General features: G+C 39.0%; 2 protein-coding genes across 2 annotated transcripts; both read right to left on the reverse strand.

The window, feature by feature from the left end:
* Window positions 1-474: 474 nt before the first annotated feature.
* On the reverse strand, window positions 475-6,306 carry gpn2 (GPN-loop GTPase 2). The gene is made up of 5 exons (XM_053493869.1): window positions 5,414-6,306; window positions 4,371-4,527; window positions 3,510-3,670; window positions 1,001-1,131; window positions 475-767 (listed from the first exon to the last, which is right to left on the reverse strand). Exons 1-5 carry the CDS (start codon window positions 5,834-5,836, stop codon window positions 695-697), a joined length of 945 nt encoding a protein of 314 aa, XP_053349844.1. The 5' UTR covers window positions 5,837-6,306; the 3' UTR covers window positions 475-694.
* Window positions 6,307-10,829: 4,523 nt separating this feature from the next.
* snip1 (Smad nuclear interacting protein) lies at window positions 10,830-14,037 on the reverse strand. Its single transcript, XM_053493810.1, has 4 exons — window positions 13,746-14,037; window positions 13,481-13,610; window positions 12,455-12,999; window positions 10,830-11,629 (listed from the first exon to the last, which is right to left on the reverse strand). Exons 1-4 carry the CDS (start codon window positions 13,904-13,906, stop codon window positions 11,371-11,373), a joined length of 1,095 nt encoding a protein of 364 aa, XP_053349785.1. The 5' UTR covers window positions 13,907-14,037; the 3' UTR covers window positions 10,830-11,370.
* Window positions 14,038-16,355: the final 2,318 nt, after the last annotated feature.

A 16,355-nucleotide genomic window follows, 5' to 3' on the forward strand; every position in this document is an offset into this window, starting at 1 on the left:
CAAAGAAATTTTCCTTTCCTGATGGAATGGGTATATTCCAGGACTCAAACTGTGAAACAGTTGTTTTGGAAGAAAGGGAAATCATTTTCACACATGAACTGGCCATCACATTGTGTACTACAGTGTAATCAAAGCAAAAAGTGGTTGAATTAAATATTAATCCAGGTACTGTTTTGTGGCTGGGCAATGTATATCTCTTTGAATATTAAATGTGGACAGAATTCATTTGCAGAATAGATAATTAATAAAAAGACCACTGTATATATGGTAATACATAAAGTGCATTAGAACAATATATGGAAACAGTACAATTTGCAAATGCAATCAATGTTTGCTAATTAAAGTGTTCAAGTGTAAAAGCTAGTTCAATGTTCTATTTCACCCAAAAATTTATTCAATTTAAAAGCAAATTGAACAAAATAAGCAAAAATAGATAGGATCTTTAACAGATACAATATAAAAATGCACACTTACTATGGAGAAAGGTCTTTTATTTATATATATAAAAAAATGTGTACAACTAAAATACTGCCTACAGATTACAGTGCTCATGAAAATGCCAAGACAGGTGTTCACATTATATCTTCAGATTTATGTTTAAATGCTATAATACATGTCATCTTAAAATTTAAAAACTTTGTCAGGAAAAAAAGTTCTGTAAATATCAAGACATTACATAAATCTTTTATTATAGTTACAAGTCCATGACCTCTTCTTCCAAAGATTTTTTGTTGGTTTCCACATATCTCTCTTGTAGTCCAAGAGTTCTGGAACAATAAAGTTAAGGTAATGTATTTTATCCACATGTAAATACATATTTTAAAGACAGAATACATTGATTCACTAAAATTTAACCTGCTAAGGGAACTGGAATGTGAGGAAATGATAGGTCAGTGGTTAAATTAAAAAGGCACTTAAATTGTCAAGTCACTTTATATGCAAATCCGGCAAATAAATAAATCCTAATATAGGTATTGGACAACTGATTAGATAAGGATACAAGTTAAACTGAAAATCTGCACCAACAGCAGCAGACATCATAGCCTGAAGATTTCTTTCCTCCAAGTCACCAAAGCAGTAGCCATTAGCCTTGTCCACTGCACGAAGGACCTGCATCATACTCTCTTTGTCCTGTAAAAAATAATATAAATTTTTTTTTTCAAGACCTTGATAACAGAGTTTGTAATGAGAAAGAGAGAGATAGATGATGCAAATGTACCCCTTCATTACTGTGAGACTTTAAGACTTTATAAATGTACACTCAGAATAAAAAAAAAGAAATCCAATACACATAAACAAAACTGACAGTAATTGAGGTATCCATAAAGTTTAATAGTTCCTGGGAGCACTGGAAAAATCAAAACACATCCAAATTTGAATTGGCCATATAAAATAGTGATGTTTGGGTCAGCCACTTTAAATCACTTTATACACCAAATAGCAACAACAATGAACAAAATACTATAATTGAAAAACTGAACAGATTAGAACTAGTTATAAAAGACTCCCTAAATACCCTTGACTTCATGATTACTGAGCAGGAACTCTTAAACAAATTAGGTACTCTAAAAGCCAATAAAGCAAGTGGACCTGATGGCATCCTACATGAAATGATTAAATACACAAGTGAAAAAAAAATTCCAGTTAGCTATTCTTTAATTATTTAACATTATTCTAAGTGTAGGTTATTTCCCAGATATCTAGACTTAATGTCTCATAAGATCCATTTTTGAAAATGGAAATAAATTCTACCATAATAATTAATAATATTTAATTATTTGGCAGTCAGAGCAAAGGGTCAGCTAGGGTACAGCGCCCCTTAAGGGCCTTGCTCTAGTGTTCAACAGTGGCAACTTGTGGCTCGAACTCCTCAACCTTCCGATGAGTAACTCAGTAACCCACAGCCTTAACTGTTTGAGCCAACAATGCACTCTAATTACCTAGGCATCTTTGTAAACAGTAACCTGGAGAAGGTTTTATGCAGTTAACTTACTCTCTTAGGTAAAAGTCAAATTAGATGAATAAAAAAAATGATGGCACCAGCAATCATATTTACACCCTATACACTCAGCTATTTTCCCCAATTTCCAATCTTGCATTTGATTCCATTTCTTATGAGATCTATTTTAAGAAATTCTTGAAAGTGGTGGAGGGTGTAAAACATAGCATCAAGCATCAAATCTATGCACACAAACAAGTGCAGAATAAAAAGAAAAAAAATAAAATTCTTCAGTATAATTCAACACTATTTAATATTATATTAATGAATTGACCTCCATTTTAGAGTGGTCTCCAGCACCCGGTCTCACTCTACATGACTCAGAGATTAAAGTCTTGCTGCATGCAGCTGACCTGGTTCTGCTGTCCTCTAATGAGCTATTGACCAGATGTCAGTGAAACTTAGGAGTAAAAATAAGTTCCACTGGAAATTTCAGTATAGCAGTGAACAAACAATTTGACTCAAATTCAAATCAGGCTCTAATTATTCAAATCAGTAATTGAACAAATTCTAACTACTAACCTTCTTACTAACCAAAATGTTACACAACGGGATAAACACCCAATCAAAACACACACAATTCTACAAATCCATATTGGCTCCACCTCAAATACAGCAACCCAGAGACCTACCTCCACAAAGCCCTGCAATGCTAAGAGCTGAGCTGAGAGATGAGCTCCCCCCGGTCCTGAACCTCATTAACGGTTCTACATCATAAGCAGCCGGACACAACAACAATCGGACCCTTAGTGCATTATAACACTACAGATACAACACGAACACACAAACACAAGCACAGTGCAAAATGCAGTGCCATCTGGGCCTAAATTGCCTGTACACTACAAATGACTACCTGAGTACAATGACTGAGCACCAATACAGAACCACAGTGACAAAGTGCAGACTCAGCGCACACACATACTTGCCAACAAGATGACGGGCCACTGTAAGAAATCAAGGCTCCCTACAGAGCAGAGAGTGCACACACTGTGCAGCAGCAGCAACCACAGTGAAGACAGAGGTGCACTTTCTAACAGAGTGGAATAAAGTTAAACATGTACAAGAAAACCTATTCCCACAAAATTCCATCCACACACCTCAAGTTCTCCAGCCTGCCCAACCCTGACAAACTGTCTATCCTGTTCGGGAAAAGGACGAAGAGTTGTGCTTTAGTGGGTAAGTACGGTATCTGACTGCCACAACCTGAGGGACAGCAAGTAACCCACCCACAGATACACAAACACTAAAACACAGACGCACAAGGACACAGCCCTGATTAACTGACGTTTGACCTATTTTTCTTTACCTTTTTTGTGTTAGTTATTATTATAAGTACTTAATTTTATACTACTTTAAAGTTACCAATATCTGTATATAAATGTCTTGATATTATATTTAACTGTTCTTCCCTTTTAAGATGCTTTGGCAATACTGTATGCATATGGTCATGCCAATAAAGCATGTTGAATGGAATTTAAAAGAGAGAGAGAGAAAGAGAGAAATAACTAACCTGCACATTCAGAGGGACAAAGGACACAAGGCTGTAGTCCTGAATTACTTCAGCCAACTTCTCATTCAGGTGGTGGAACTTCTTAAAGAATGGGTCAGTGGCTAAATGCTCCACCAGGTATGACAGGTCCATAACCTCAGTGTAGAAATCAAGATTGAAGGCTTTGAAAGACATTAACACATGAACATTGAGGCATTAGTAAAGCCATGTTGTTCTGTAACTGAACTCTACCTTGATATCCCTTTGGATCCTATATTGTACGGCTTTTTTAAAATGTAATTTACAATTTAAAACAACACAGTGACTTCCCACTTGATTTAATTTGCCTTAAAATGAAGGGAAGAAGAGAAGAAAGAGGGACGATAAAGATCCTGAGTATAAACGATCTGTGCAATAGATTTCTGAATACTCTATTACATAATCAGCACTGTTGGACATGAAACACAAACATTTTATTGCAATATTGTGTGCACGCATCATGTTAAATAGAAGTTCTCAAATCTGTTTTTAGCTTGTTACCCATTAAACGATAAAATAATTTTACAGGGCTTGTCATAGATGCTGGAAAATAATTATTATTAACTATTAAAATACTAGCCTAGTTATTTAAATACATACACTAATATTTCATTTTGTTTTTCAGCAAGAGGTCAAAATTGATTGACAAACTATATGTCTACTTATTTTTCAATTGTGATCTGGATTAATCCCAAATTTACTGAGCAGAAAACCAGGCTATTAAATAAGCAATACATTTGTATATAATGGTTCATTGTGATTCCAATCACCATTGCTGAAGCACGCATGGACACACCTCTGGTCCACGTTCTTAAGAACCACTAGTACAGACCATCTACTCACCCAGTTTGCCATATTGTTCAATGAGATCCATCTTAGAGAGGACATTGACATGAGGCAGTTCCACTTGCAGCATAGTGGACAGCGAAGTGCAGAGGACAGAAATGAACTTGGCAGGGTCGGCACAGTAATGAGAGTCCACCAGGTGCACTGCAGTCAACTAGAATCATGAATCAAAGTCCAACACAGAGAAATACACCAATCAACCATAACATTATGACTGCCGGCCTAATATTGAGTAGGTTCCCCCCTTTTGCCACCATAACAGTGATGCACTGTGTGTTCTGACACCTTTGTATAACAAACAGCATTAACCTTTTCATCATTTCGATCTACACCAGTGCTATTAGATCAGGCTACACGGACAAGCCTTTGATCCCCATGTCTATCAGTAAACCTTGACCACCCATAATTCTGTCGCCAGTTCACTGGTTATTCTTCTTGGATTATATTTGGTAGGTCCTGACCACTGCAGACCTGAAACTTCCCACAAGAGCTGTAGTTTTGGAGTTAACCATTACAATTTGGTCCTTTTTAAAGAAGCTACATTTTAAGTACTCGAAACAATGGCAGTTGGAAGTGGGTGGGATATATCAGGCAGCAAGTTAACTTGTTTCCTGAAGTTGATGTGTTAAGAGCAGAAAAAATGGGCAAGCATTGGGTTTGAGTAACTTTGCCATTGCATCTAGTACTGAAAATGTAACTGTGAAGAGAAGAGCCAAATTGTAATTGGTATACAACTGGATCAGAACAACTCCAAAACTGCAGCTCTTGTGGGACATTCCCAGGTTGCAGTGGACCAGTGAACTGGCGACAGGGTCATGGACGGCTCACTGAAGAACATGGGTAGTGAAGGCTGGTCTGTGTAGCTTGATACAATAGAAATGCTAGTGTAGAATTGATTAAAGGTTAATGCTTGTTCCAATAGAAATTTGTCAGAAGACACAGTAAATGACTGTTATGGTGGGTTTCAATTTTTTTATGGTCATAATGTTATGGTCGATCACCGATAAGAAGAATGACCAAAGCTGTATTTTGTTACTCACTCTGAAATTCCACTTGGACAGCTGGGCGAATATATTTCGGACTGACCGGTGATGAGTGAAAAGCTCGACCTGACCGGGGCAGTCAAAAAGAAAATAGCAGTCATGGTATTGCTTGAGTTTAGCCTCTAGCCAGTCCAGATTGGCCTCCAAATACTCCATGCAGTAGATAAGGCCACCATTGGGACCCAGTTTCAGTCCCTCCATCACATCTTCAAGTGTGACCAGTTCTGAAATGTCCACTGCACATGGGTATGGCAGGCCCTCGTTCGCAGGATCCAGGTTTATCACCACTACTTTGCGCCCGACTTGACTCAGGAAGTCATGCATGCCTCGGCAGTAAGTCGTTTTGCCTGAGCCAGGTGGTCCGATAACGACCTGACCGAAGCGCAGACAGGGCTGCTGAGCTCCAGTGGACGAGCTCATGACAGCTGTAGCTCTTAAACACACACACACACACACACACACACACACACACTAATGAGGTCTAACACACAAACACATCAACTCTCACCTGACTAATACCTGTAATAAGATAGTGAGGCTTGTGGTGCATTTCTGACATGCGGAAAACAGAAAGTATGCGGTTTATAACAGCACTGTTAAATAGTTTACACCATTAAGGTATAGACATGAATGCTGTCTCTCAGTACACTCCACTGTTCATTAGAAACAACGCACACACTCTCCTCCTTTTAAAACAGCATGGACTGAGGAACAGAGCAAACCAGCACTGTTACAAAGAACATAACATGCATATGTGCTGCAAAACTGCTGAAACCCGAACAGATATATCTTTAGACATTAGCAAGATAACTTAGAAAAATTAAAAACGATAATAAAGCATTTAAAAAATGACTAGACAACATGAAGAAACAGAGACAGTCAATATCACATCCGGGTCATTCCGCTCAAATTCAAAATAAAAGTATCAACCCGTGCGATGCGTTGGGATTATGAACAAAGTTTTGTTTTCTTTTTGTATTAATTGTTTTATAAATTGTTGAAATAATTTTAAAAAAATGTAAGGACAAAGTTGCCGTGTTAGCAGATAAACCAACCATTATAATATAAATATAAATACTATACTAGATATATAAATACTGATGGTACTCTTGCTATTAACAGTTTATGAGAAGACCATCAATGGAAAGCAGACCTGGTGGATCATTCTTAGTAGAATAGCAGTGATACTGACGTTCCTGCTCACAAATTCAGCTTAATTTGACCAGCTGCAAAATACAGATTCTGAATGATAATAATAATTTATTCATCTTCTATACCACTTATCTATGGTGGCCCTGAAGTGCAAAACAAATTAACAAAACTGAAAACAAAATAACAAAACCCAAAACAAAATAACAAATTCAAACCAAATTAACAAAACGGAAAACAAATTAAAAACCAAATAACAAAACCCAAACTATATTTTTTTGAAGGGGGGGGGGGGCGCAGATTCGTTTTTTCGTTTGAATTTGTTTTCCGTTTTGTTAATTTGTATTGCACTTCTCGGCCAGTCAGATATTAGTTAATTTGTTTTCCGTTTTGTTAAATTGGTTTTGAATTTGTTATTTTGTTTTGGGTTTTGTTATTTTGTTTTCAGTTTTGTTAATTTGTTTTGCAGTTCAGGGCCACCGTACTTATCCTGTATACAGGGTTAATTCAATTCAATTCAATTTTATTTGTATAGCCTTTTAACAATTGTCATTGTCGCAAAGCATTTTTACACAATCAAAAGAATTATTTAAGTTGGTATGGAATGAGAGTGCGCATTAATCAAGATGGTCAGATAGTCCCAGATGAGCAAGGCGAGGGTGACAGTGGCAAGGAAAAACTCCCTGGGATGGTAATAGGAAGAAATCTTGAGATGAACCAGACTCAACAGGGAACCCATCCTCATTTGAGTGAAACAGAAAGCAGGAATTGATCTGCATTCATACTGTGTGTTAGCCAGTTCAGCGATAACAGTTGATGTTAATTGATGTTAATATCGAGTCCAGGTAGTTATTAGAGACTCAGGTAGACTTGTAGGAAATTCCAGTCCTGAACTATCGAGCAACTGCAGCCAAGTCAAGTCCTCAGAGAAACAGCTGTCAACACCAGTCAAGGCCAGAACCGTCTTCTAGTTAGAGTGAAACTATCCCCAGACACCAGACACATCCCAAAGAGACACACAGGGCATCCATGCGACGAGATCTCCAACCAGAAGCGGGGCACCAGGATGAGTCAGACAGGTCCAAAGGGCAGAGGGAGTCTGGCAGTTCAGGAACGACATGTGTAGCTCGACAGAGAGAGGGAACAGGAGAGGGGAGAGCAGAAGAGGAGAGATAGCAGTTAGGTATGGTCACAGTCAAATAATGTATAATGAGAATGTATATTTACAAATGTTACATGTTAGATTGTGGGAGGAAACCGAAGCACCCGGATCAAATCGACCAAGCATGAGGAGAACATGTAAACTCGTGCTTAAACCCAAGGGGAAAATTAAACCCCTTGACCTGGAGGTGCGAGCGCTAACTAATCACTACGCCACCAGGGTGCCAATAATAATCATAAAAAGAAGCAGAAGAACAACATTGATTATCAAAGTCAAAGTCAACTTTATTGTCAATTCTGCTACATGTACAGTGCATACATATAGAAAATCGAAATTACGTTTCTCTCATCCTCGATACAAATAACACTGAAGGGGGGGCGAGGGGAAACCTTAAATAACACAAACTTAGAAAACCGACAGAGGTGAGGTAATTTAGTTAATGTCCTGCAAAAAGGGACAGTTAACAACACAGAGGTGAGGTAATTGGAGAGAAACGGAACAGTGCAAGTGTGCTTATTTTAGGTGATTAAAGTGACAAGTGACATTATAATGAGCAATATAAACCATTTACTTTTCTTTTTTTTATGTTATTTCCTGGGTTGAGGTAGTGAAGGTACCAATTGTGCATGGAGCACAAAGTGGCAGGTGCAAGAGTTTGATTGAGTGTATGTGTGAGTGTGTGTGAGTGTTGTGTGTGTCTGTATGAGTGTGTCCGTGTGTGTGAAATAGAGGAGTCAGTGTATGATGGTGGGAGAGGCAGAGCTGGAAGGGAGTTGAGCTACTTGATCGCCTGATGGATGAAGCTGTCCTTCAGTCTGCTTGTCCTGGCTTGGAGACTTCTTAGTCTCCTCCCTGATGGTAGCAGACTAAAGAAGCTCTGAGTCGGGTGGGTAGGGTCACGGGCGATGTTGAGAGCTTTTCGTGTGAGGCGTGTGTTGTAAATGTCCAGGAGGGAGGGGAGAGAGAGACACCAACGATCTTCTCAGCTGCTCTCACTATGCGCTGGAGTGTTTCCGGCAGGACGCATTGCAGGCACCGAACCACACAGTGATGCAGCTGGTCAGGATGCTCTCAATGGTGCCTCTGTAGAAGGTGCGCATGATGGGTGTCGGGGCTCTGGTTCTTCTCAGCTTTCGGAGAAAGTAGAGATGCTGTTGTGCCTTCTTGGCCAGTGCTGCAGTGTTGGTGGACCAGGAGAGATCTTCCGTAATGTGCACACCCAGGAACTTGGTGCTCCTTACTCTCTCCACGATCGCACCATTGATGGACAGCGGAGAGTGTTGGGTGTATGTTCTCCTGTAATCGACCACAATCTCCTTTGTCTTTTCCACGTTCAGGGAGAGATTGTTGTCTGTGCACCACCCGGCCAGGCGGCTCACCTCACTCCTGTAGTTAGTCTCATCATTGTTGCTAATAAGACCCATTATAATATATATTAATAATTATTTATATTAATCTCACTAACAAGTGGTTTTCTTATGGCAACACAGCTGTTGAGTCACAATCCTGTGAGTTCTTGTCACATTGTTCATGTAGAAATGCGGTTACTTTCACTATTAACATAGCTGTGATTTCTACTGTCAGTTTCTTTACTATGCACCTTGCTTTATATGTATTTAAGTGTTTAACCTCCATTCATGGCGTTTTTTCTGACTACAGTTCTGCCACGTAGTTGAAGTTTTTATGGTTTTTAAATAATCTGTTAGACACATACAATAATTGGACCCTTCTGTCTATTTTATCTTTGTCTTTGTACAGTGTAGTGTACTAATGCAAAATCCTAACATAGGGGTGCAAACATTTAGAATTGGAAAATCCCACTGAAAACTGTAACTGAGAAACCACATGCACTGGGTGTGAAGGCTCCATGCTCAGAGTTTATGTTTTATGTCCATAAGTATTTGAACAGCGACACAATTTCCATAGTTTTGCCTCTATACATTATTTTTTACATAACACCTTTACTTTCACTGGTTAAAAAGTAAACAGACAATTGCATCATGAGCAGTTTCGTGGCAAAGTATGACCTGTTTCTTAGGTATTTCATGTCAAATGGTTGAATTAAAAATTTTGGAGTTAATTTCATGTGCTATACTGTAATTGCATTTTATAGGAATTCTCAATATGTGGGTCAAAGAGCTGTTGACAAAAGAGACATACCTTAGAGACTGCAAAAATGTCAGTAGTGGGCAAATAAAAAAAACATGGATACATTCTTAAAAAGACAGTCGGCATATTGGAAGGTCAATGTATCACGTCAATGTCTACATTCAAAGGATACCTTTGTGAATAGAAATAAGATGGTTTACTCCAAGATGCAAATCTTTTGACATTTACTTTGACATTAACCACCTACCTAAACATTGTTGCTGACCAAGTACTTCCCCTATGGAGATGGTATTTCCCAATGGCTCTTTCAGCAGGATAATGCACTCTACACCACACTGCAAATTCTATTTAGGAATGATTTCAGGAACACAAGAAGTTTGAGGTGTTGACATAGCCTCCAAATTTTCCAGATCTTAGCCCAATCGAGCATCTGTGTGATGTGCTGGAAAAACAAATCTGATGCCACCATTCTGGTGCCAGATACCACAGCGCTCCTTCAGGGGTCTTGTAGAGATATGCCTCAAGAGAGCAGGGAGGTTTTGGCAGCAATAGGGGAACTTACACAATACTGGCCATAGTAGGTTTCATTGTAACATTATAACCAATCAGTGTACAGTACATACCCAGAAGGAGCAAGAGAGAGAGAGACGGCTTTGTAGCATGTAGACTGATGTCATGATAGTAGCTATATTATTTGTATTGTGTATTAATGTATGATTAATTATTTTCTCCTAGATATGCCCCAAACAAGTTAAAAGACTTTCTTGTTTTCTATTGACTCACAAACTTTCAAACCAAAATTCATCAAAGTTAAGTCAATGTAAAGTGCAAGTAAGTTGAATTAGTGTTCAGGCTGCTCCCATAACTCCACAGCAAGGGGTCAAAAATCTTAAGTGCTACCAATAATAGTTGTTGGTGCCCCAGTAGTCCTCATCGCCCTTTGAATATCACATGGGCATAAATAAGTACATACATAAATAGCCAGATAACTTCCTGTTTTTTATTTTACAATACAAAACATCTAAAACGCAGAATATTACACAACTTATTACTTGAAAGAAAAAGTGTCATTACCTTAAAGTAGAACAATAATAAACAATGTCGCTATTATGTCTGCAAACTAGAAATATCTATTTTTATAATTATTAAAACTTATAAACTAAAATAAACAAGGACGACATCCAGGATATTTACAGAATCTAGACATTAATTGGCAAAAAATTATCCAAAATATATATTTGTTCTCGCATTGAGCACTTGGGATAAAGGGACTACAATGGGCAGTACCAGACAACACAAAGATGTCTGATAGAATGCTTATGCTGTCCATCTGAGAATAGATCTATACACAGAAGCCGCCAGGCCAAAGGCCATCACTGTTTCTCTTGATAAATCTCATTTTCAAAATAATGGTCACATCAAAACCATAAAAACCCATCAACATCAGGGTCTATCACAGCGATGGAGTCTGTACAGTCGGAGCTCTTTGTAAAGGTCCATTTAAACAAAAGTACTTTGGTATACTGTGCAATGACTATTCATCAAGGCCTTCGTCCTCATCATCCTCGTCCTTCTTAGCGTCGACCTCTGCTGTATCGGAAAACTCATGCAGGAGAACATACTCGCGGCTACTGAAGCCAAATTTCAGCACATCCTTCTCCTTGAGTTCATAGTAGCGCTGCGGTTCTATACGCTGATTGTTCAGATATGTGCCGTTACCAGAAGCAAGGTCGATGATGTAGGGTTTCACTCTCCTGCCAGTGGTACCATCTGCTCGGGTGAACTCTGCTAATCTGAAGATGACAAAGACAGAATTGGATTACGCAAATAAGTAGTTTTTAGCACAGTGGTTATTTCTGTTGTTCCTTTACACTAAACAGAAATGCAAAAAGTAAAAAGACATTTAACTTTTTAATAAACGGATGCAAAATTACACAGCATGTAAGGTCTAGCTATTAATACATTATTAATGCTTTCTTGATTTTCCTTTTTGTGGCATTTGGAGCAACAACTCGCTTAAGCACAGAATGAGAGGGTAACTCTCAACAGATCTTGAAACAAAGACATCTTCCAGAAGACCAAGGTCAACCAGGTCACAGCACTGCTGATGTTTTACTCTTCTCTTTTGAAATGTAATTCTGTTACCACAGAAAGGAAAATTTCAAGATTTCTTGCTATTTGTCTGAGACAGTGCACCCCAACACTAATTAACAATCGGCTTTTTTTTTCTCTGAAATTTCTTTTTCCTTTTTGACTTCTAGGTTCACAAATTGCTGGAAACATGTGATGAGCATTATGACTGAAAGGTGTCACAAAACACAATCTATCACAGACCGATCAGACTGCCCATGCTGACCTGTTCACTGCTGTGAGTGCCCACAATGGACACGAGGATTACAATTAAACAACAATTAATGAAGGTGGCCTAGACTGATAAGTCACTTTTTACTTTTGTGACATCATCTCATATCTTAGTAACAGATACCACAACATCCCTTTAGAGGTCTAATGGATTCCATGCCTCGACCAGACAGAGCCGTTGTAGCAGCACAAGGGAGACCTACACAATATTAAGCAGATGGTTTTAATGTTACGGCCTATTATTTTATTCTCCTCACCTGTATTGAAATACAGCATGCTGTTTGGAACAGGATGGATGATCAATAGGTATGTCAGCTATCTTCCTTTGCCTTCCAAGCAGATAAGCACTCTGCCTGTGGATGTACATCACAGGAAGTGGCTCATCATTTTTGAAGGGATACAATCGCCACCTCCTTTTAGGAATTCTGGCCTCGGGAGGCTCATTATATTTAATCACCACCCCTTTGTACGTGTTGGTATCTTCCACCAGAGCACCTGAGAGTTCAAAGTTGGGCATCTCTTTCTCAGCAGCAGGAGCTTCCTCCTCTTCATTTTGACCACCAAAGGAACGTGTCTCGCTTCCATCTCTCGCCTCCTGCCTCTGACGGTTTTCTCTGCGATGCTCGTTGTGCTGCTCCCGTTCCGCTTGCTGCTGCTGGTACAGACGCGAGTCGCGTTCTCGAGACCTGTCTCTGTGCCTCTCCTTGCCTCTTTCACGGTCTCGTTGGTGAAGCCGCTGCTCTTCCCTTTTCACACGTCGCTCATCTAACTTATTTCCTCTTCCATTATGGTCCTCTTGTTCCTGGGTAACAAAGTAAATACTTCATAAGCCAATTTACAAAAAAAAAATATTATAGAGAAGAATCATTATCGAGAGGTACAGCAGTTTTGTTCACATGCTTATGATTTGAGTCTAAATTAGGGCTTCGATGGTAAACATCCTGCCTTGGAGCACTTACACAAGTATTGAAACAAACAAAGCGTTTGATATTTATCATTTATCTTCTATCCTGCTTATTGCGGAGATGCCTGGAGCCCACTCCAGAGATTTGGGGCATGAGGCAGGGTACACCCTGGTCAGTGTGCCATTACATCACAGTACACACAAACACACACGCAATGGTCAATTTGGGAATTCCAATCAACCTAATCTGCATGTCTTCGCACTGAGTGAGGAAACCCTTAGTCCAGAGTACAAACTCCATACCCACAGGGCCAGGGTGGGAATCGAACCCTCGACCCGGAATAGAATAATATATTAATTGAACTGTAGTTAGATTGACCCTGTTTATCCTGTTCTCAGCTCCGTGTGGTGGACTCCGACTCCTCCTGTCCCGGGCTGATCTGTCCACATGCCGACCCGACAAGCGCTCTCTTCTCCCAGGAGACCTGTCCTTCTCCCTGACGGGTGATCTATAAAACAGCAGGACTTCATGTCAACGTTGTTACCACATGTGACATAACTTCTCCAGCTGTTGTGACTCGACTGTATTAATAAACAATTCAGAATATGTTAACTAAGAACGAAGACAGTCGCTATTCACGCACCTGTGCTCGCGTCTCCTAGGCGGAGGACTCGTACTGCTGCGGTCTGAGCCCGAACTCGAGCGGCGGGATTTCCGAGGCCTAGCAGGACTGAGCTTTTCCTGTTTAATTTTAACTTCGCCATCGCGAACAGGAGACCTTTTGTCTCTTCTCTTGTAATCCATCACGATCAACGACCAAACATGAACAACAAGCTAGATCGTATAATGAACTTATCACTTACAGCTCAAAGAACTTACGCTATAGTTGCAACATGCTGAAATACATTGCTGCACACTTCCGGTTATGTCGTGTACGTCCGCAAAATGGTTCCCTCAGCCCCTAAGCGGGTCTTTAGTTCCGATTTGTCTAAATCTGTCGCCATCTAGTGGTGGAGGTAAGAATTGTAGATGACGGCTTATGAAGATCCCAAGAGACTTTGACACGAGGCGAGGTTTACTCTGGACTGAGGTGCCAATTCATCGCAGGGCGCGCGCACACACACAAGTAATTCGAGAACGCAAATTAGCCTAACAAAAAAGATTTTTTGAAGAAGCGGCGTACCTCACAGAGGTTTTAATGCACGCATATGAGGAATTCAAGCCAATAATAATGAAAAAAAGCAATACGGCTGCAGTGGCCAATGAAAGAGAGCCGGCATGGCAAAAAATAAAAGACAGAGTAAATGCGTGAGTGTATTAAATTGCAAATTTAACATCGCCTTCCCTTTTATTATAATACAAAAAAATTAAACATCCCTTCTGCATCCTTTTGGCTGTTAAATGAAAGCATTTACTTTTCCTGCCATTCATTTCTTTAGGTTAAAATACCAATGTATATTGACTAGGAATTTTATGGTTGCTTATTCAATAAGGTGTAATCCTTCTGGAGGCAGAAGCCAAGTGAAAATGAAACACAAAAACGTTCTGCAAAAAGGTAATATTTGATTACACGATCACTGAACTATTTATTTAACATGATTTAGTATATTCTTTCTGTCATGTAGCTAATAGAAAGAAGGTTGAAGCCCATCTAACTGACCGGGGCCGACCACCACCTCCCCTCACCCCACCTGAGGAGCTGGCTCTGTCCCTTTATAAAGGGCCACCAGTGACAGTAACCATTATAATTTATTTTCATTATACGACTTAATAAATTACTATCGCTGTCACTTAAAGGGTTTTAAACATGCTTTATGTTTTTATGCAGGCTTACTTAATTTAATTGCAAATCATGTATAGGCTACTGTGATCTTAGTTGTATTACTTTGTTATGTTTTTTTCCTGCATTATTGTTTTTTTTCTTTGATAATATTGAGAATTCTATGGGTTGTATTTTCTTATAGATACTAATAGAGGGATTGTATTATTGGATGCTACAGAAAGAACAGTCTGTCACAGTTGTAAGTGTTTTGTTGTCAGGTACCTTTAGTTGCTTTTATTTTATTTTTTGCCAGATAACGTATACTTGCATATTTTTACTGAAGGATAAGGATGTAGAGACCACATCTGCTGTGACAGATGTGGACAATGATGGTAGATCCACTAAGGTAGGATGCATACTATTATAATGCATGCCCCCTTTTTACATTAGAGGAACAAACTGTCATTGTGCTTTTACAGTACATACTTGGGGGTTTACCCACGGATGAAGACCCTTTAACCTCAATGCACAATCTAATCAATGTCAGAATTTGTGTGCAGTTGTCCATATTTAAATTTTATTGTCTGACAGAATTTTATTTATTTAATTATTTTCAATAATAAATCCTAGTTTCCTTCCTTGTTGCCAGCAAAGGAGCTGTGTAAGGTCCTTCTTCAAAAACAAATAAGAAAAAGTGACATGGAGATGGACCTAAAATGGAAGAGAAAAGGCTATCCATTAAAAAAAGCAACACTAGAAATTGAATTACTGGAGCGTGACCCTAGAGGGTGAGAACTTGTGCGTATATTAATCTGTTGCATGTTAAAAGTGTTGTGTATATAAAGCAATGTCATTAAAAAAACACATTTTATTTCATTTTACTTTCATTGTTTTTCAGGAAATAAAGAAATGAACTGAGCAGCAGACCAGTGCAAACAATTTAATAAAAGTAATTGACAAATCCTGTCTTCCATCACTTCCATGTTGTGTGCAAAAATCTGTAGAGGTTCCTCTGGGCCATCTTCTTCAATACAAGGAAGGTGGCTCTCTCCTCTTATAGTGGCAATGTTGTGAAGCACAACACAAGCCACTATGATGTTGCATGCCCTCTCTGGACTGACCCGGAGCCAGAATTTTAATTCTGGCATCATACACAGATCCTGGCCATTTTGCATCATTATTAGTAATGATGTGAGTTGCCTCACATATTAAAAAAAGTAATGAGTTTAATGATTTTAACAAGGCAAAAAAAAATTAAGCACACAAAATTAGGTTGTTACCTGTACATTGCTACTATGAATAAATTTCCTATTAACATAGCCTCCCTCATTTATTGTAGGGGCTTTAATAGGAATGTGGGTGCCATCAATGCACCCAGTTACATTTGGAAACCCTGAAGTAGAAAGTCATATATGGAAGGATTAAGTGTGTGTGTGTGTGTGTGCAGGATGAATACATGTTAATATTAAATATGCGTCATCGATTTTACTA

This window comes from Clarias gariepinus, chromosome 4 (assembly GCF_024256425.1).
Source record: "Clarias gariepinus isolate MV-2021 ecotype Netherlands chromosome 4, CGAR_prim_01v2, whole genome shotgun sequence".
Lineage (NCBI taxonomy): Eukaryota > Metazoa > Chordata > Actinopteri > Siluriformes > Clariidae > Clarias > Clarias gariepinus.